The sequence below is a fragment of the Danio aesculapii genome, chromosome 3 (assembly GCF_903798145.1).
Source record: "Danio aesculapii chromosome 3, fDanAes4.1, whole genome shotgun sequence".
Taxonomy (NCBI): Eukaryota; Metazoa; Chordata; class Actinopteri; order Cypriniformes; family Danionidae; genus Danio; species Danio aesculapii.
Window position 1 is genome coordinate 55,388,872 of NC_079437.1, and position 22,055 is coordinate 55,410,926.

At 40.0% G+C, this 22,055-nt stretch overlaps 1 protein-coding gene across 1 annotated transcript; it reads right to left on the minus strand.

Moving 5' to 3' along the window:
- Positions 1–981: 981 nt before the first annotated feature.
- Positions 982–19,888, minus strand: axin2 (axin 2 (conductin, axil)). The gene is made up of 11 exons (XM_056454260.1): positions 19,358–19,888; positions 17,009–17,916; positions 13,184–13,324; positions 10,585–10,687; positions 9,071–9,211; positions 8,440–8,915; positions 8,175–8,342; positions 7,756–7,968; positions 7,588–7,668; positions 4,594–4,761; positions 982–2,328 (listed from the first exon to the last, which is right to left on the minus strand). Exons 2-11 carry the CDS (start codon positions 17,827–17,829, stop codon positions 2,202–2,204), a joined length of 2,439 nt encoding a protein of 812 aa, XP_056310235.1. The 5' UTR covers positions 17,830–17,916; positions 19,358–19,888; the 3' UTR covers positions 982–2,201.
- Between the last annotated feature and the right edge of the window lie 2,167 nt (positions 19,889–22,055).

Below are 22,055 nucleotides of genomic sequence, written 5' to 3' on the forward strand. Positions count from 1 at the left end.
ATGGGAAGTTTAGACCAGGGGTGTCCAAATTCCGTCCTGAAGGGCCGGTGTTCTAGAGAGTTAAGCTCCAACCCTAATCAAACACACCTGAAGCAGCTAATCAAGGGCTGTTTCTCAATTCCAAGAACACAGACAACGGACTCACGTTCTTGTGAAGAGGGCCTTTTTGCCAGGTCACCTCAGAAGACCGAAATTTAGAAGACCGCGTGAACACCGAATGCGTCCTGTGAGAAATGCTCACAGGTCACATGACCTTTACGCATTTTTAACTGAAAATCATTTAAATATTACAGCATCCATATAGCGATTTATTGGGTTCACACTTTTTTCACAATATATACTATACATAAAGACTTTACAAATATATGTTGCACAATACAAATAAAATAGATTTTAATACGAATTTCATCAAACGAACTCCCTTAATGTAACTATTAAGATTTTCATGGTAAGGTTTACTTTCACCGTCTTATTTAGGGAAACGCCTGAGATAAGTTATATCTCTAAACTTTAATAATAAATCTATATAAAATGCTACGCTTCCCAACTCCAGTCGCAATGACTTCTGGGACTCCTAGAGTGAGCTCTGTGCATCCTTGATACCAAGAACACATCCGGGAACTTTCACGCATCCTCCGTTCTACCGGTCTTGAGTTTTGGAACTGAACTTTGGCAGTTGATGATGACGTTACATGAGAACACAAGATTTCTGAAGAACGCATATTGAGAAACCGCCAAGCTCTTACTAGATATGCTAGAAACTTCCTGGCAGGTGTGTTGAAGCAAGTTGGAGCTAAACTCAGCAAGACACCAGCCCTCCAGGACTGAGTTTGGACACCCCTGGTTTAGACCTGTATCATTGTTCCTTTTTCCCCATTTATAATCCAGAAATTCCATGTGGGAAACCTGCGGTAAATACACAAACAACTTTACCTGAACAATCTCTCACAAATACACAGTGACCACACAAACATACTGGCATTCATTTAAAAAATATAACTTTTAATAAAGGCTACATCTCTTCATAATTACAATAAAGTACCAAGTCATCTTTAAAATGAAGCTCTATATAATGCATAATTTACATTTAAGTGGAACACAAACAAAGTTGGGGGAGCAAAACACTGAAACATAATGTACTGATTACAAGATATCCAAAGCATTTTTAAAAAAATTATTTTAAACATAAACCCCTCGGAAAAGCAAGGGAAAATTCACACCCTGAAACAGGGCAGCACACAGCATGGTATCCATGTAGGCACAGGTACTGTATAATACACTAGCAATAGCATGTTCTTATCCGCTCATGCCAATGCATTCCGAGATTTTGCCCTGGAGCTTAGCGGTTTCAAATCAGCTACTCCAGGTCTTTCCATTCAGCGTTTACACAGGACGTTAACCCTTCCATGCACACCCTCTGATCTCTCAGACAGTGCTGAATTCAAGATTAAGTTGTAGTTATTTTTTTTTAAATAGTGTTTCTTTTTATTACTTTTTTCATTTAAATAGTTTTGGAGTAGGCTCCAGGACAAGGCTACTGGTTCCTGTGCAATGTCTGGACCTTAAACCAAAGGCACTAAAGATGCAACACATCATCAGCTATTGGCTGGGGGATAAAGCTTGAAATATCCACCATATCAGCAGAGAAGCTTGCAGAGAGGCGTGCTGGTCTAAAGCACAGTTTGTTCTCATTGGTCAGAAGAGAAGGTTCCTGGTACAGTCTGTTGAGTTGACATTGGAAATATCTCCCAATAAAATAAGCAGCTTGTCCATCATCTGAACACAGGTATGAGGGGAATGACCTTTTAATAAATAGTAATAAAGTCTTTAACTTGTGATAGAAGCATATTATAACTGTGTACATAGGAGCACCTCTGTATACACATGCACACGTTCTTGCATCCAACACATGTACACACATCTACAATTATCATCACGAATGCTGGTCAGCAGTCCACGTTATGGGAACACAGCAAAGTTGGCGAATTGTAGTCCAAATAAGCGAATAGTTGACCGAGTCTTCATTGGTTGGAACATCTCTCGTCGTAGTTTTCCGCTGGTTCAGATCCCTCTGTACTTCATTGGCCAGTATTCCTTCAATAGCTTGTAAGCCAAACGTCTTCATTGGACATCCGTTTTGAGTTATGAAGCTCTAGCTCTTTGAGTTAGTTTCGAGTGCTGGGTAATTCCACATATCTTTTTTAATCCATTCTGTCCACTTTGCCGAGGATTTTGCCCTCATACATTGGCAGAACTGTGCAGTCGTCCCAGACCTCCTCAAACACAGCACCACACTCAAACTCGTCACTGGCCCTTTTGAAGAAGTATCTGAAACGGAGAACATCAGCACGGTCACTCATAAATGCATAGATAATTGGTGTACTTTCAATACATCGGCTTCGCATCTGTAGACGAGTTCATGTTGCTGTTAAATACCTGTGCCAGACACTCCACTATTTAAGGGACAATGCAGCTTTTACCTAAATTAGAGGGTCTGTCAAAAACTACCAGCCATGCACCATAAGGCCTCCGGTGTCTAATTGGGAGCTCTGCGAGCAAATGACGGGGATCTTTGACAAGGGTTGACATTTTTGGGTGCCGCCGAGTCTACGCTAACTTTCTTCATTACCGCATTTTGATGGTACGCGTCAGGGCTTAATCTAGTGTTTGACCTTGATGGATGACCTCTTTGTCTAATTTCGAACATCTGATTTGTCTCTTTCCCTCCACCTCTGATGCACTAATGATCTCCACCTCCTCCAAAAGGAAGAGAAAACAGTGGGAGGGGAGGGAGTGGTGAGGTTTGCCTCAGTAATTGGCTTTGTAATGGAAAATGCCCCCTCTTACTAACTTGCTCTGCAGTGCATGCTCGGTTTTTACAAGCGAACACCACCAAGTCTTTCGCACACAGGAATAACCATGACTCAAAACAACAACCAACGAGAACAAAGTTTCTTTTCTTCTTTCAATACCTCGGAAACAATCCATTGTTCTGCCACTGCCCAAGCCCAACTTCATAAATGAGGGACAAACTAGAATACTGCAACATGGCACATAATTACATCCTTATTTCTGGAGAATAAGCTATATCCTCCTCCGCAAAATCTTCAAAAGGGCAGCATGGCTCTTATTTATTTGAAAAAAAAAAGTGAGGGAGAAGAAGAAAGAAAAGGAGAAAAGTCTTTCCATTGGAACATGTTTTATATGGCAAGATTTTCTCTTCGCAACATCTGGCACCAATATCGTCTGGCAACTCTGGCAGTACTGTTCTTTGTTGAATTACTGCCATGTTGAAATGACCCAACTCCACACATTTTCTGCGATTAAAACCATCAGCAAGAGAGTTCTCTTTTGAGAGAAGCATCTTTAACGTGGGGAATTTTTCAACATATCGAATAGGTGACTCTGAAAACAAACAAGCTTATGCATTAAAGTCTTTGGCTTGCTGTGTAAATATATTTAAGTTATCTCGATGCATATCCCTGTGACTGCATATTTAACAGCGTAAAAGATTTTGGCCAGATGGCAATTAAAAGCTAAAAACTGTTCCCGGTGTGCTTAAAAAAGCTTTTATGGAGACAGCAAGCACATGGAAAAGCAATGGTGGCCATCCGACAATGCCCCATTCAAATACAAAGCAAACACAAAGAGAGTCTTTGATATAAATGAGAAATCATAAAAAAAAAAAAAGATAGTCTTATGTAAACACACACAACTGTAGTGCAATGTTGCTTGATACAATTGTTAAAAAATGTGTGCAAGTCTTTGTGCATCAAATGAAAGGCCTGAGCTTCAAAGAGCTGCTTATTAAATGTGCCTTAAGATGAAATCAATACCAGATGTGACCGAACGGCTACAGTTAAAATTCCCTCATTCTTTCGTTCTCTGCACACCCACCCCCTCTACTTGCCTGTCATCTTAACCCCAGAACTGGTGCTAGTGTAAATAGTCATTGCCGTAAACATACTGTTGCAGAGAGAAACACAACTGGTGTCAAAAATACCAACAAATACGGAGCAAAATTACAGTTGAAGTCAGAATTATTACGCCCCCCCCCCTTGTTTATTTTTTCCCCCAATTTCTGTTTAACGGAGAGAAGATTTTTTTCAACACATTTCTAAACATATTAGTTTTAATAACTCAAATCTAATTAATGATTTCTTTTATCTTTGTCATGATGATATTATTTTACTAGATATTTTTCAAGACACTTCTATACAGCTTAAAGTAACATTCAAAGGCTTAACTCGGTTAATTAGGTTAACTAGGCAGGTTAGGGTAATTAGGCAAGTTATTGTATAATGATGGTTTGTAGACAATCAGAAAAATACACAGCTTAAATGGGCTAATAATTCTGACCTTAAAATGGTTTTTTTTAAAAATTAAAAACCGAAATAAAACAAAAAAGACTTTCTCCAGAAGAAAAAATATTATCAGACATACTGTTAAAATTTCCTTGCTCTCTTAAACATCATTTGGAAAATATTTAAAAAAGAAAAAAAGATTCAAAGGGGGGCTAATAATTCTGACTTCAACTGTATATATTTTAAAATAAATAAAATACACACTTTCTTGTCAGAATTAAAAGTATACCTGTAGTTGCCTTTTTTCCGTAGTTGTTCCTTGAAGTGTCCGAGGGTGAGGCTGTGTGTTTTCATCATCCGCCGATATGGGATTTCCTCACCACAAAAGAAGTACGTGACCACCGTCTCCGAGCCCAAACTACTGTGACATCCTGACATCTTCTTAGGATCTTTCCTTCTGTGAAAACACAAATATAGATGAGCCCAGATATAAAGATAATCCAAGCAAAAATCGATGCTGGCAAGATGGCATGCACGTTTAAATTCTGTCATTTTACAATTTAACGCTACACTTGTTTTGATTACATGGACGCATGATAAATTATGACGTTATTTGTGATGCTTATTAAGGCAAGCATCAGCTATTACGATAGGATTTAAACATTTAAACTTAAAACTAGTCATTTTAAATATTAGTGTCAACGTTTACATGGACATCAGTAATCAAATTATTTGCCTTAATCTTATTAATTATCTTATTAATAAATAATAATAAATAATTCGATTAACATCATTGCCTCACCACACTATTCGTATTTCCTCCGGAGTTTTATGTAATTTCGGGCATTTCATTATTAATTTGTCGACTTTAACTGCAGTTTGGCACTTTCACTTTTATTCAGGAATATTTCATGCATGCCCCCCTGACAAACGAGATATTGCATGCAACTATGAACTGCTGGAAGAGTGTTGTTTTAATGGAAGTTCATCCCACACACTGAGTGGGAGAAAAAAAACTCTGCATTTTGCGATGCAGGTGTCTGTGGACTTCACTGTCTCGGTAGGTGCAGATAATAGCGTCAGATAGTCGTGCGTGTATAGACTATCCTGTCGCAAAATGCAGCGAAAAGTCCTACATGATGGTAATAGTTTGATTAAGGTGTTTACATGTCTTTATTGCACTTTAATAATGCGACTAAAATCGGCATACTCCACATGTCTCAATTCGATTTCTCTTTAGTTCGATTACGACCTTAATCGCAATAATCAAAAATCGACGTTTACAGACTGTTAATCAGAGTATTGTCTAAATCGTATTCAAATTGAATTATTGGTGTCCATGGAAACATTCTCATTGTTAAAAGTTAATGTATGTTGTGGGTTATGTGCACAGAAAACCGTCTTTCTGTAGATTCAAAGCAATGCTGTAAAGAGATGAGCGAAGAGAACGATAGTCAAGATCAGACAGTCACTGTCAGCTCATCCATGCCCTCCATTGGCCCATTTCTCCACTTTGTAGTGCTACTTCAGAAAGCACCCAGCCTTAGACTGTGACTGAAGGTCAGCCAATTAAAAATGAAAAAGAGTTTTGCCATCAGGTGGCCAGTGCTCCAAACTTCAAATACTAGTCAGAGACCAAGAGGGAAAAAAACAGCCAGGTCTTTTTGAAGGAGTAGCAAGGCTAACGGGCTGCTAAGCACACAATGACTAATATCATGCATGTATATATCGTTCATCACTGAACAATGAAATAGACCATGGAGGTAGTGTTGTTTTAGGTGGCCTGTTTTTAATTTCAGTTTTAATCTAATCTTTGTGTGAAGCTGACATTTTAGTTTTCATTGGTTTTAGTCACGTTCATATTCTTTTTAGTCTAGTCAGGTTTTAATCGATTAAAAGTCTGAGCATTTTAGTCTTATTTTAGTCAGAATTATCCATGACATTTTAGTCTTGTTTGAGTAACTGAAAACTGATGACATCTAGTCAAGTTTTAGTCAATGAAAATAGTGTTTTAGTTTTCTTTTACTAACGCAATTCTATTTAACCCAGTCAATAAATGTACCAAGTAGTAAAAACAAAACCCACATTTCCAATTTCAAACAAAGTTATGATATTATTATGACCTTATAGACTCAATAACACAAACATACCAGGTGTGGAATTCAGTTTAGTGTGATTGCTATGTCAAAACTAGCTACAGAGCCAAATACAAGAGATACTTAGTTTCGACCTGACTAACCTACACACACATGACTTGGTGTTTTTTCCTCTCATTTTGTGGCTGCATTTCTCTCCATCTTTTACCACAACTCATTCCATTTTATTTTTCAAGTGATTGTAATGAAAGTTCTTCCAAATGTTGCTTCTTTTTCCCCTGGCTGGCCTGCCATCATACTCTAGCGTTCTTAAGCCTGGTTTATACTTCTGCGTCCAGTGATCGGCGTGACCCACGGCGCATGCAATGCGCGTAGCCGTGTATTTATACTTCTGCGCGCTGTGTGTTGCTCTGCAATAACACTTCAGAAACACTAGCTGGAAGTAGGTGTTTATGTTCCTCTGTTTCGAGTTTCTTCGCTGGTGTTTTTTTTTTTTCTGAATACTACCTTAAATGTACAAGTGGCTCAAACTCGCTCATTCAGAGGCGAAAACCGGTGGACGTGCAACAACTTTAATCATAAGGTAAACACAAAAACAAAACTTTTTATCTGGAGCTCCTTCATGGGACTCGACACTTGCAAATGCTCGTTTCATCAGGCTCGTGGCTCTCATCCCTGCCCACACTCATCTGTGCTACCTAGTCTACCAATCACAGAGCTTGACATGCAGTTACATTTAAGTAAATGTACAACTAAGTGCCGACAACTAAGCGTAGGCTGCGCCATAGTATACGCGTACGCTTGATGCAGAAGTATAAATCAGCCTTTAGTGTGTGTGTGTTTTTGGTCATCTGCTTAATAACGCTGTAAATTTGATTCGAGGTAGTGAAGTTGCCTGCGTTTGCACTACTCCAAAATAACAATAACACAACAAAAAGAAAAGAATGTTATAACATTTAATTTAGTCTCATTTTAGTCAACAAAAACGACATTTTAGCATAGTTTTCGCTTTGTAAACCACGTTTAGTTTTGTTTTTATTCGTCAGCAATTTTGCATTTTAAATTTAGTTATATTTATCGTCACATGACCAGCATTTTCGTCATAGTGACAAAGGTATTTAGTCCTAGTTTCTGTTGATGAAAGGAACACTAAATGCAGGATCTTAAATATTAGGAGATATACATACTCCTCCACTGGAAATGCTGAACTGCCATTCTGAACAGGCACTGGGTGACTCTTGTCTCTCTGAAGGCTTGATGTTGAATGCCTGCGAGGAGTAATGCATATCAAATTAGTATTGTCAAGTATCAAGAGTTTTACACATCAAAAAAACAGCATGGACTGCATTGCATACCTTTGTTTTGAAGGTTTGGAAACTTCCTCCAGGCGTCTGCGGGCTTCTTCAAGCTGTGCTAAGGTGTTGGGAGGGGGTAGAGGTGGCATGGCGGGGTCCTGAACAAAAGGATGTGCTGGCTGGTGGGCACGGAGATGCCCACTGCTTCCGCCACCTCCCCAGGTGTGCGTGCGCGTGGGTTCCAAACTGTGCGACTTCTTTACATTTTGAGTGCTGCAACAACAGACAATTTGAACAGATAAGTAAGCAAAAAGACTCAAAGAAATAAAGGTGGCAGAAGATAGCCATTACGCATTACCTACAAAATATTTGGCCAATTTAGGAGCAAAGTAAAATCTATTTTTTTCATAGTCAAAACCAAACTCAGAGAATGAAAGTTACAATAGCAGCAACAACATGAACAGAGCTGTAAGACAAACCTGTGGGGCTTGTGTTTAGTTTGTCGGTCGCTCTCCAGGATCCACTGCCATACATTTTGAGAACGATCTGTACTGTCAGCTGGCAGCTGGAGGAGACTGTTCTCCAGTCCTTCCATGTTCACCTCCTCTCCAGATTTACACAGACGCTTGGATAAAGAACTGGAATGCCTAGGAGTGGGGAAAAATATGAAATAAGACAAAAAAAATTAATTACCTAGAGACCAGAATGCCACATTTAAAAAAATTGCTAAATAGGTGAGCCTACCCCAAGGACACTTCTGCAGGGCTGGCACACTGGTCTCTTCCCAAACTCCGACTGCGAATGTAAGGAGCAGAGCAGCATTCTGAGGTTCCATGGCACAGGCACTGTACCCGCTGTGTCGCCTCCACCTCAATCTGTTCCTTGCTTTTAGGCCCAGCATGGTGATGGATGTAGTGGTGATGGATGTGCTTGGTTGACTGTCTAGAGATGAAGGTCTTGGCTGGCACGTATCCATTCATAGAGCCAGACTGTGACCTTGTGCTGGGACCTCCTCGAGGCAGGGGACGCTGTTCAGGAGAGCGAGAGCGAGGGGAATGTCGAAGCAATCCTGGAGACTGACAGCCAGGTGTCTTGAGGACTCTGGAAAGGTGCTCGTCCAGGATGGCCTGAGGATCCTCCTCACAAGTGCCGGGAGGGAGCAAAGGCAGAGAATGGGATGCACTGCTACAAGACATCTCAGATTCATCCCGCTCTTCCTCCTACAATTGCACACAAATACTTATTTTACAAAAAACTCATTGCTTGCAAACAGTTTTTACTTGAGACACAATTAGGCCTTTTACCAAGTGACCTTATTTGAATTTTTACTCCATTATCAGTGTCAACTTTCTTACAAACTTCTAGTAACACCCACCTCCTGAATCTGTTGAAGTCTCTCTTCTAGAGAGCTCATGGTTTCCTGTTCCCGCTTCAGTCGCTCCAGTCTGGCTATCAGCTGTGCTGCAAAGGCTGCTGGCTCCACGGGAGTCATCTCCTTAGGTGGCCGCCGCGTCCTCTGCACAATCAGAGCGAGATACAGATTAGCAAGAAGAGCAGACAGGACAGGATGGGTTGGATTCTACAGCTGCCCTCACTGCACAAGTCTACTGGCCATCCAACACACACACAAACACATGCCCCACACCACTGGCATGGGCCGCTGCCGGCATGAGCAGTTGGTCACGCTCTAAGGAGCCTCGGCTTGTTCCCTCTGTAGTGCAACCAAGCCATCAGCCTGGCCTGTGAAGTCAGGCAGCTTCAAAGAGCCCTCGTCAAATATCAAACGCTCACCAGGGGCGGCAGGGACACTGGCTTTACATCTAGCAATAAAAGTCACATATCGACGGGGGGAAAAGGAGGGAGGCAAAGGAAAAAAGGAAAGAGAGGGGGATTAAAAGAAGAGAAAGTAAGATGGCGAGATGTGTGCCGCCACTAGAGGAGTCAAGCGGTGGGAGATCAGAAGCACAGAGGTAATTTATTCCCCCCCAACGACAGCAGGCACCTTTGAGCTACAGTAGCCACATTATCCTCCTTCCCCATGTGTGCGTCTCACACTAGGATTTTCTATCCTTTCTTTTTATTTTTATTATTATTTTTTCTGCCCTGCCTTTCTTGATTTGGCTTCCTCTTTCCATCTCTTTGTGAAGATGATGAAGGGAAAGACGAAAGCAAGACGAGCTGATGGTGAGACTTGCAGCAGCTCCAGGCCCCTGCTGCCTAAAAGCAGCATCCTGGGAAAGGCAGCCAGTCATCGCCAAATCACAATGGAAATATTACAAGCCAGAAGAAAAAACGAGAGGGAGGAAAGTAGGGGGGCAGAGACAACACAGAAAACGGCAAGTCTTTGCAATGCAGAGTTTGAAACTGCATGTGTTGAGAAGACAAGCACACAAACAGTGACAGGAGTGAGAGGAATAAGGGAAAGAAACAGAAAGGAGAGTAATGAAGGATGAGGACGCGCGGGAGGGTAGACATAAGTTTGTTTGAATTGCTAAAGTTAAACTGTCTTTCAAAGTTCTCTCTCCAAACACAAACCAGCCACCTCTCTTTTTCTGCTTTCAGGGAGGCAAAGAGGAAAAGAGGGAGAGGGGGATGGAGGGAGGGAGCTGCTGGAGGAATAAAAAGGGTGCAGCTCAGTTGGAAGTTGTCACTTCCCTTGAAGTCAGCCCCATTCATCCGCTGATCAAAGCGCGCTCAGAGAGAGACAGTTGATTTTGGTGCCCCGGGATAAAACAGACTCATTTAGTGTGGTGTGGCAGTTTATTAAGAGTCATTATCCGAGAAAGAGCACAACAACAAACAGTCCACAACAGTGAGAGAGTAACATGTTTTAATTGAGGGTGATGTTGGAATTTGTGTGTAGCTCCAAATAATGGCAAGGACACTTACAGGGAACGGAGGTAGAGACACTTGGCCGTTCATCCTCATGTTGCGCTGCATCTCTCGTTGTAATTGTTTTTTACTTCCCAGCTTGTAAGGAGGAATGGCATCTCTATCAGGGCACACAAAGAATCATGAAGGTTATTAGCTGCCCTGACTCATTCGCAATTAACAAACGCATACTGCATCATGCTCAAATTCTGCAGTCATAATGTTCAACATTAGCATGTCATTCAAATAATTGTCAAGAAAACGATATCAGCCCCATCACTTTTTTTTTTATATCATTCAGAAGCCAACATTCCAGCAAACAATTTCGTGTTTAATAAACGTCTAAAAGACATCTAAATGTAAACAGCTTGGCTAAAACAAGGCTAAACTTGGGCTGTCAATAGACATCGAAGATTAGCCCAAAACTAGTCAAGTCATCAAATAGACCGATTCGACAGACTTTATATGTGTAGTCATTCATTTCTGTTTATTTGACGATTAGTCTATTTTTGGCCTATTCTTAGACGTCTATTAGATTTTCACTGACAGCCCAAATTTAGCCAAGAGGACCATGCTTAGATGTCTATGATGACATTTTCTTAGACCTTTTCAAAATTCTTGCTGGGATGCTTTATCTTCCTCTGTTAGATATGAACATATTTCTAAGAGTGCTGGTAACAAAATTTCTCTACTTAGCCACTAATGGCAATGCACACTGCAGCAATCAAGCATTGGTAACCGCATATGTATAGATGTCATAACTGTGGCAATTACAATAAAAGATGCTTGTGTTTCCATAAACACTCATAATCCATCTAATCCACAGCCGAATGTTCCTAAACCTCCACCTCTTCAATCTTGCCCTTTCTTGCCTCTAAAGCTAGACATCCCTCTCATCCTCCGCTCTGCTTTTTTAAAGCCAGGCCAGTTTCCTTTGCTCTGTTCTGACTCTGAAGTGTATGACCTAGCCCAAATGCAGTTTCCAGTACGTCTTTGAAAGCTCACAGTCATGCGCATAAAGCCGTCGCTCCAATCTTCATTTGGCAAGCGCTCGGCAGTCAGCCTCTGATCTTGCGCACATCAAAAGGCTGGTTTGTAAGATAAGGTAATGTTTGAAGTCAGCGCAGCGGCATTCCCTAGCGTCCAAGTAAATCCATAAATAAGATATAAGCAAAATTTCCCCCACTTCTCCTCCCCTCCCTCACTCCCTCCCTCCCTTTATCTGGAATTCAGATTCTGATTTAACGCCATGCCTTTTAACTCAAATAAAACGCAGCTATTCCAATCAAATCAGCCTCTGAATAAAGAGTACAGAGGCTGTTTTCCCCCATTGCATTCACTACTTCAAAGTGACACAAACACATACAAATCAACTAAAATAAGAAACTCTAAGTATGGGTAAAATCAGAAGACAGAAGCATGTACATCAGTTCAAATTCAGCGTTTAGCTTTTAGTTTAGTTTCATTTGAATTTGCGTTAAAACATTGTTGTCTTTTCATTTGATTCATTAGACGTGGGCTGCTTTGAGTTTGGTATAAGAACAAGCCACCCAGTTTCTTGGGCATTTTGTTCGAAAAAGGTTTTTCATTGTTGCGCCTATCAAAATATTAATCTTTGGTTCAATCAGGCCACTGTCCACATACACTCACTGTGTTCCAAGCTTTGGGGTGTCACAGGCTGGCTGTGCTTTATGGGAATCTCCTTTTCACTTGTGCAAGTAATTTTCAAAGCAGCCAGCCACCCTCTTATCCCTCTAAGCTCCCGGGGCCTAACAATGGGCTGAAAGCGATTCAGTTAAGCCTTTCATCCAGCATGCACTTTATTTCTCACTCTCTGCACTTAGCTATGCACTCGCACAATTGCCTCTGCCGAAAAACACAGAGGGGGGGAGGGCTGCTTTCAGGCGGAGGTGGGGTTGAATGGGTGGTGTACGTGAGCTTCTGGGGGATGGGTGTCCCAAACACCCTAATCCCAGGTGACCTGCTCTTGTGATCCAGAAATGGCTAACCTCTAAAAGGCCTATGCTGACACCGAATCCCTCCGTTCAATACCTGGTGAGTTCATACCAAACTTCCTGACGAGCTGAGATTCCTTAATTTACTGCCCGAGCACCACAATGAGAATCTTATAGTCCACATGCCCCCCAAAGCCCCACCTCTTTTTTTCCTGGGACAACAGGGAAACCAATAAAAATGTCTGACTATCTTGTGCAAAAAGCCCTTGAAGATCAAAGCTTTATAGGAAAAGAACATTGGTGAAGGACAGACTGGCCAGTGTCATTTCCTGTTGAGGAATTTGCAAACATCAGCTTCAATTTGCACATCAAGGAAATACATTATCTGAGGATTCTTCTCTTGGGTCCACTTTATTTTGATAGCTCTTATTCCCTCCAGCAATGCATTACTTACATTTCATAAACATATTTAAATGTCAATGTATCATCTGAATCTGTAACTTCTCATTACCAACCACGATTAAATGCTTAATTGCAATGTCTACAAAAACACAAGAAAGATGCTGATCTTAGAGAACAGTCTATATTTTTACCTAGGTAGGCAGCTGTGAAAGATGTGTTTTATTATTACTTCAGTTAATAAAGGTCATGCACACACTTACACACTACTGTCTGTCATGGACATGGAGTCATCTGTCAGGGCATCACTAGAAACTTCACTGTCATTGGCACTCGTGGCAGGGGCAAAACTATAACCGGTCGTAACACGATAAGGATTTCCGGGGTCACTGCGCCTGTAGGACCTGCAAGAACAAAAATACTATTTTAGTTTAAATAGTAGTACAGTGGTTATATCTCAAGACTAGTCATTTCAATATCTAACTAACAAATGAGCAATGAGAAATGCAATTAATCTCAGATTAGGCCTATCAGGATGATAATTTTCAAGCAAAAAAATGGACATGCTCAATCCCTGTTTTTAAGCAATATGGTGACCTTTATGTTTATTAAAAACAAATTACCACCAAGTGTCACTAACACCTATTGTCGCAGTGCTCTGTGTCTGAGTTAGTAGCCAGGTGTATGCCTGGTGTCAGGCAGCTCCTCCACACATAGACCAGAAAGCAACAGCTATTTGGTGCATTCCCAACAACTACAGTTATTTGAATTAAAGAGTCCAAAAGGACTAGACAGCTCTGTTTACAACATAAAATGGTGAACGCTCACAGATGTCATTCAATATATAAACAAAGTCATGCAGATATTAAACAGTAAACGATTAAGCCATCTACAAAAGTCGCACGATTAGAATTAGTGGTTTACTTCAGCATCTTCTAGAAAATAAAGACATTTGGAGTAAAGCCACTAATGGCTGCAGGGGAGCATTCATTTGCCATTTCTCATCAATCAGCTTTTTAGAAGTACAAGAATTTTTGTAAATACATATATGTGTATGTGGATGAAACCATTCAACCATTGATAAGAGTTGGCCTAAAACTATTGAACAATACCATTCTTGTCTTAGGACAATTTAAAAAAACATTTTTGAGCACTCCAAGCCATAAGGTGGTTACATGTTCTTGAGAATTAAAAGCTGGTTGTTCTCTACTCTTGTTTAGTAGAATGCACTATACAATGGCATAAACATGGTCTTAAAATTACAATATTGTTGTTCATAATGGTTTTTTAATATAATAAGACATGGTCCAATACATCACACACCAAAAAAAACTGTTATTGTGACAGGCATGTCAAAGAGGACTGAACCTGCAAGGCCCCTAAATGTATCTTTCTGAAACATGTTCTGCTGCATTCTCAGCTTGGCCACCAAGGAAAGTACAGAAGTCAATACAGACTACAAAACAGTTTTTCTTTTTAAATATACTACTTCACGTCAATTCAGAGCAACAGTTTGAAGATCAAGTTAATGAGACTAATGATCTAAAGGCAATTAGTTTGCTATGAAAAAAAAAGTGTGTACCTGCAAAGATTCTAATCTCAATTGCAGATTGGAGAGGGAAATATTTCACCCAAAAACAAAAATGTACTCATTATTTACTCACCCTAAAGTGGATCCAAACCTTCATTACAATGTTGAACACAAAAGAAGATAAAGAAAGCTGAAAACATGTTACTATTGACTTCTGTAAGAGGTCAATGGTAACAAGTTTCCAGTGTTCTTCAACATATCTTCTTTTATGTTCAACAAAATAAAGAATCTAATAAAGGTTTGGAACGAGTGAGCAAGACCATTTATGAATAAAAGAAAAATGTTTCAAAATCTTTCAAATATTAGTTTATGATGCCAAAATATGATGCAAAACACAAACCACCTTGGTTTCCCTTATGTTTGTGAAAAGAGTCCAACTATTTCATACCAAGACTATAAAAGCCTTTTTTTCTACATAGTGGGGGAGGAACTTAGTTTGTCTTTTCTCTCCTCTTCCCTTTCATCTCCCTTGCCCCACCTCCCCCCTGGGGCAGCCCGGTGAGGGCTGATCAGGGGGAAAGTTAAGTGAGCAGCACATCTGTGTGAATTGCCAATGCCACTTCCCCTCAGTGGAGCATATCTGGGGCCTTTTGTCTGGGGCAGGCACCCCATTCCTCAGTTTACCTCCCCCTTCCAAACTTTCTTGTTTCATGTCATTCCTTCTCTTGTGCTCTTTTCTCTGCTAGGGCACCTCCTCCACATACCCACCCAGGCCGCCCCGTCCTCCCTCCCTCCCTCCAATCTCTCTCACTCTCCATACCCCTCTCTCCTGCTGTGACACATTCCTGCTCCACTGGAAGAGGAGGAGGAGGTAGAGAACCTGAGCTGGGCCGAAAGAGAGAGAGAGAGAAAGAATGAACATGAGAGAGCGGAAAGAAAGAAGAGAAGCGGGGGGAAGGAGGGCCTCTCTTTATGAGAATGCCTACTGCCAGCAGAGCTGTGAGGGGAGACCCAGCAGGACTATAGCCTACGGCCCCAACTCAAACCTGACCTTTGGAAGCTCTCGCTCAGAGTCAGGTATTTAGCACAGCTGGGTTCACATTCTTCCTTCGCTCACCCCCTCATTCATGCTTTCTTTCATGAGGTGCCTCGCCCCCCCCCCTCTGTCCTTCTTTTCCGCCTGCTCAAAAAGTGTACTTATTCTCCATCCGTCGGGGTTTTTTTCCTAGATAAAAGTGCGAAGAGAGGCAGCTTAAATCAGAGGAGAACGGCGGTAAATAAGAATCGGAGAAGATGAAGGCCACGGTCTCTGTGACTCACAGAGGAACCGCTGCTGCGAGTTGTTTTGTGAATAACTCGATTCAGAAACACAGAAAGGGAGAGAAATAAGTTCCACATGCTTCAGAGGAACAAAAAAGTGCCCCGAGAGAGAGGAAAAACAGACTGCTCAAGGAACATTCTTCAAAAGGAAATCAGGGAATAACATCAAAAAAAGAGAGACTTTGCTTACTTTCGTCTGGTTCTTAATCATCTCCTACATAAACAACCCGACAAAGATAAGCAGAGATGAAACATTCTGTCACCTTCTTCAAGATCACCCTCCCAATGGGCTGTCTTTGAGACAGATAAACATTTGTCTGGCACCACACTTTGAAGGGTCACCTCATTTACAACCTCGAGAGTTGTGACAGGTACAAATTCATCAAGCCAAATTCACCCTGATGTTTTGTTAAACCCAGACAATAAACCCTTTTAAATAACCAAACCGCTCATCAAGACATCTAAAGGTGTCATACAAGCACTGCTTACTACAGTAAGAAAGTGGGACTACACATTCCATTTAAATCAAAATAAGCTAAATTATTTGAAATGCTTTGTGTTGTTCACAGCAAAGCAACAACAAAAGTTTCATTTTTGGATCAGTGACTTTTTTGATGTGTGCCACTTGTTTTATCCGTTTGATGACTGAAACCAATTCTGCATTGTGAACTAGCCTTGATCCTTGAAGATGATCCTCTAACTGAAGAAGAATTTCAAAGCAGAGGAAACTGTGTGGAGCCAGCAGAGGGCCTGGTGCTAGACAATATTTACATGAAAGGAAGAGCTGCTCTATTGATGTTTTTTTCTCCCTTCTCTCTCTGCGTAATGCAAGCCAGGTGAGAGCAAACCTCCCCAAACTAACGAGAAAAGGCCTCTCATGATTAATGCAAGATTGCATGAGCAATAGTTAGATGAAATAGTAATAATAAACTTGAAAACTCATTACAAACTTATTAATTTGTCTTTCGTATGATGAATTTATCCAAAGTGACTTGCATTAAACTCACAGAGAATAATCATTCTGGAGCTGCGTCTCGCTCAAGGAAACAAACAGTGATGGCTCACAGATCAAACACTCTTTGTGATCTTTCAACCTACTACTTTCCACACTAGATCTTTAGATCACTATGGCTACACCCTGTTCGGTGTGTTACACGAAGCAGTACAAAGCATGCAGCAGTCATGAAATAATGGATTATAACATACTGTGGGTGATAAACATGTTTTGATAGCTTACCTGTAGCCTTTCTCCAGTGCTTCCACTGCACGAAGAGGAGGTGACCGTAGCGTTTTAGCAGACAGACCCACAACAGTGGCCAAAGCTTTGGCTTTAAAGTCGTTACAACTCCACTCTTCTTCTTCATTTAGAGTTGGCAAGTATCCGCACACCAGCTTTAGACCTCCTAGACTATTGGGATTCACATGACTGGGGTTCTCGCACCCAGTTCTAACATACTCGAGGTATATGTCTGAGGTCAAAAACATCTGATAGGCATTCTCCTCCATAGCCGTCTGGATCTCCATTTGAGCCTGATCAAACATTGCGGAGTCAATCTGCTGACGCTTAATATTATCCCTAATAAAGGTCTTAGTGGCAGGTTTAAGCTGCTTGGCCACAATGCTGTTGTTCTCAATATACCGCTTGTAAATGGCTTTGGCAACTCTGTGAGTTTTGGTATCCTTGAGGTCCATTTGTCGGAAACCATTGCAGGCAAACCAAAAATCTAACGTGTCCACACATTTCTCTCGTTCAAGATATGCCCGGAAAAGCTGAGCACCATCCTGGTCCCCGAGAAGAAAATGCAAAGATTTGGTCCACCGGGCAAGAGGGGAGTCCGGGGATGCACTGCCCTCAGGTTCCCCAAGTCCATCTTCATCCCTCCTGGCTGAGGAACAACGAAGATCAGCCATAATGGTCTTCACAGGATCCTTCGGTCTCATCATGGCCAGTTTGCTGGGATGGTGGCATGTCGCCTCACCTTCTTCCCCTGGGACCGGTGGACGTGGGTCATCTTCTCTGAAGCTACTGACCATAGGATCTGTTAGTGTCCTATTCATGGCTCTTGCAGCTCCAGCAGCAAAGCCTTCAGTGTGAAGCTCAGCTGTAATCTCCTCTCTCTCTTAAATCAGCAGGGGAGCTTCTCTCTGAAACACAAAGTATTGATCTCATCAAAACCAGATCCGCCCCAAAACTTCAAAAGAGTCACTTCAGACACGTACGTCTACTTTGTGCGCGCTTGCGGTGTACAATCGGCTTCGTCGAATGCAATCGAAGCGACCTTATTTAAATTCAACGTAGGCACGATGTTAGATTTTTTTTTTTTTTTTTCAAACTTTCAAAATGGTTAAATTATTTTCGAATCCCTTCTAAACCACCTCCCGGTGATGTAATGAGAAAAAGGGGGAAAGAAAGGAAAAACACATCAAAGAAACCAGAGTTTAACAGATGAGCTGTGCGATTTAGATGTTGTATTAATTGTGATACTCGGTTGTGTGAAGACACACAAATGTACATAAACTCAAAAGTTAAAATTAAAAAACGACAAGAGCTTAGAAAGCGAGTTTTAAAAAGGCGACACGAGTGAAAATAGAGTCGTACCTCAGCGTTCGGAACCAAGTCGATTCTTTAAGTCGCATTATCAAAGTAACTGAAAGTTATTCATCAATATAAGTCTAACTTACAGTATATCTGTACAGTATAGAAGCAAATCAAAAACAGCTCAGATTGACTGCTCTCAACAGAAACAGTGACATGTTCATTAAAACATAGTATCAATGACTATACAGTTCAAAGTTACGTTTAAGACAAAGCGGAGTAAATGCATAATAGAAGATACATTGAGGTAAAGTTGGTTTTATATTCGCACATTCATTCAGTGACAACTTTCCTATGTTGTTTACCGTGGTAAATTGAATATTCGGTTTTAAATCGTATGCATGACTTGAAAACAACATCAGCACTATTTAATTGATCGCGAACAATGTTGCACTTTGATAGTCATTAGATGCCAATATAATTTCACTATTTAAAATGTGCAAAGAATACTTTTCAGAAATTATATTATTAAGGAGAAAGTCCAAACGTGTGATTATAAAACCAACTTTACCCCTATAGAAGAAAAAACGTGATCGAAAAGCCTAAAAGGCGCATTAAGATACCTTTCTGAAAGATTGGTTAAGTTTAAAAGTCTCCATTACAGATATTAAGAGTGATCAAATCCAATTAGATTTATGCGACCAAAAGACAAAAGAATAATGCATTCATGCAACTTCAAACCCCTCAAGAGAGAAAAAAAAACTAAAGTATGAGATCACAGGGGTTGAAGTCCCATAACACCATCATGAACACTCTTTAAACATAGTCAAGAGACACTAATCTAACCTCAAAACAACACAATAAAAGGCCAAACCGAAAACATGCTATTTATTGTAACGTCTATCAGAAATACTTCATTTCACAGCGACACATGACTTCAAAGTCGGTAAACAGCACATCAAAGCAATAGCATGGGGCCAGCGCTGGGAGAACACACACACACATACACACACACACACATACGCGCGCACACACACACAGCTAACTCACCATCCATCCATGAGTTCAGTCCATAAAGTCCCGATCTTCCAACCGAACAAAAAAATAATCCACAATATATCCAATTTTGCACGTCCTTCTATTCTCTGGTGTTGTTTAGTGTCAAACGCAGATTGGAGCTTTTAAACGTACTCTTCCTCCCGTAAAGAACACACTGGATCCCTGTATAGTGTGTTGAATGTGCTCTGGTCTCTTATTCCAGTGTGGACTGAGCTCAGGGTTTAAGAGCGGACATCAAAGAGCGCAGCCGACCGCACGGTCCCGGCAGATACATAAAACACTATTTCTCGCATTCCCGCTTTAAAACAACACAGGCGGCTGTAAAAAATATCTAAACGCACACAATCATTTTAGTATAAACCCTATCAATCCGTGTAACCTCGACGCTATTTGTGGGTCACAGCAAAAAGTCCGTTAGCTGAAGTCCGTGAGGCAAAAGTTTCAACTGAAGCGCAAGGACCTTATCAAAGCAGAAAGATCTTGAGCCGACTCCCCTCGAGCTGTGGAGCGTCAGGAGTAAGTGATCTGCAGCGCCGCGATCCTGCTGTTGCTACAGAAACTTTAAAGACACAGGCCGCTTTTTTCTCTGAGGACTCGCTGTTAACCCCTTCATCACCACGCGCACCGTTAACCCCTTCATCGCCATCATTCACAAATGAAAGCTGACAAGTTTGCAATCTAAAAGCCACCAACTGGCATATTTGAGATGTCTTAAATTACATTGTGGTTTAAAAAAACTATCAGCATTTAACCCTCTACCGAACGCATTATGGTAGATCAATAAAACATATTTGACTGTTTCTCTTTCCTTAAAATGGCTGAACTTGAAGTGCTGTAAAAAAATGGGAAACATATATATATATATATTTTTAAATACTTTATGATATTTTGCCATATGGCAACAACATCCAACAGTGGATCTAACTTAGAAATTTCAAAATTAAAACTTTCCTTATAGTTAATAATTTTGTTGTTTGAAATGATTTAATTGGAGTTGCAGTATTATAAGCTTTAACACAGAACTTATAAACGACACCTTATACATACTTTCCAACAACTCATATTCCCACAGCTTTCATTCATTCCATTCTTTTTTGCTACATATTATTAAAAACGAATATAATATTGTATTATCGTGTATACAACATACAGTAAATATAAATATTTTCTCCAGTAAATATTATAACAAATAAATAACAAGCCTAATATATCCAGATGTATCAGAATAATGTAGCTTCTAGCTAACAATGTTTATATATTATACTATATACTATACTACGCCTGCCTCAGAGCTAATTTACTTGAACTGTTTCCATCACTGCTCTTATCAAATGTCCAGTCTGCATCATTCTCATGGTCACTAAAACCCATCTCATCCTCACTTTCATCTGCCGGAAGAGCCAGATCTGTCCTTTTCTTCTTTCACAAAGAACATGGTGTTGCTCACTAATACACTGTTGTCTGTATTCATATCTATTCAGAAGTAGTATTGCCATTAAAACTAGATTTTATCCATAATGCAAATTCCATTAACACATGACTAATCAACATTATATCATTAGCATTCATGTTGTTATTGTTACAACTTATAATATCACAGCTGATCTTGCTAGCTAGCTAACCCATTGCAATACTGCACGTTCCACTACAGCACAGTGTTGCCATACATTTGATCGATTTACAAAAAAACTAGTTTGAAAAAACAATTGAGTTGTGAATATGTCATCATAACTTTCTGGAGGTGATGTCTCAGATTTTTTTGTGGATCTGACATAATTTGATCCTTTGTTTTTACTGACGTTTACATTTGCATTCAGCGACTACTCATAATAAACGTCAATCTGCCAGAAATCGCGCTACAGAAAAAGACAGCACGTCATGTGACTTAACCAAAGCACATAATTAAGATCTTCTTTTTCCAACAACAACAACAACAAAAGAAAAAAAAATCAATGTTGGTCTTAAAAAGACAGTGACAGGGAAATGAACATAAATATCATGTTGCCATATGGCAACACCATGCAGTAGAGGGTTAATTAAAATATTTTTTCTACATCCTAAAAAACACAACAACACACACACATATATCATATATTAAACTATACCTAACTATACTATTCTAAATACATGGGGGATTACTCTTTAAGAATGGTATATTATGGCATAATATGCTATTACTGACACTTTACAGAACCATTACAGAATTGTTTGTCAAATGTTTGAAGCACATGCTTATATTGCTTCTCTCTACTCCTGATGTATTTTTTTGGTAGAAAGCAGTGAAGTTTAGTATATCACCATCTGCAATTTTGGATATGTGAGTAGATTATGACAATTTTATTTATGGGTGAGTATGATTTTTATGAGTCAAACCAAAAACCATAGAGTTGAAATATGCAATAACGAAAGGAATTGCTCACCCAAAAATAAAATTCTGCCATCATTTCTCATATATAATTTATTTTATTACATATCGGCACTGCAAAAAAAAAAAAAAAGAAAAAAACATTATTAATACTTTAATGTATTTTGTACATCACTTGCGTTTTTTCAGTTTATTCATTTTTTTCAAACTGCATTATGGGTCCTTGATCTTAATATTTTTAATAGTTTTAGTTATTTTAATAGTTTGAAATATATTGTTTGAACATATTATTTATGAAATATATCGTCTGGGTCGCTCATAATA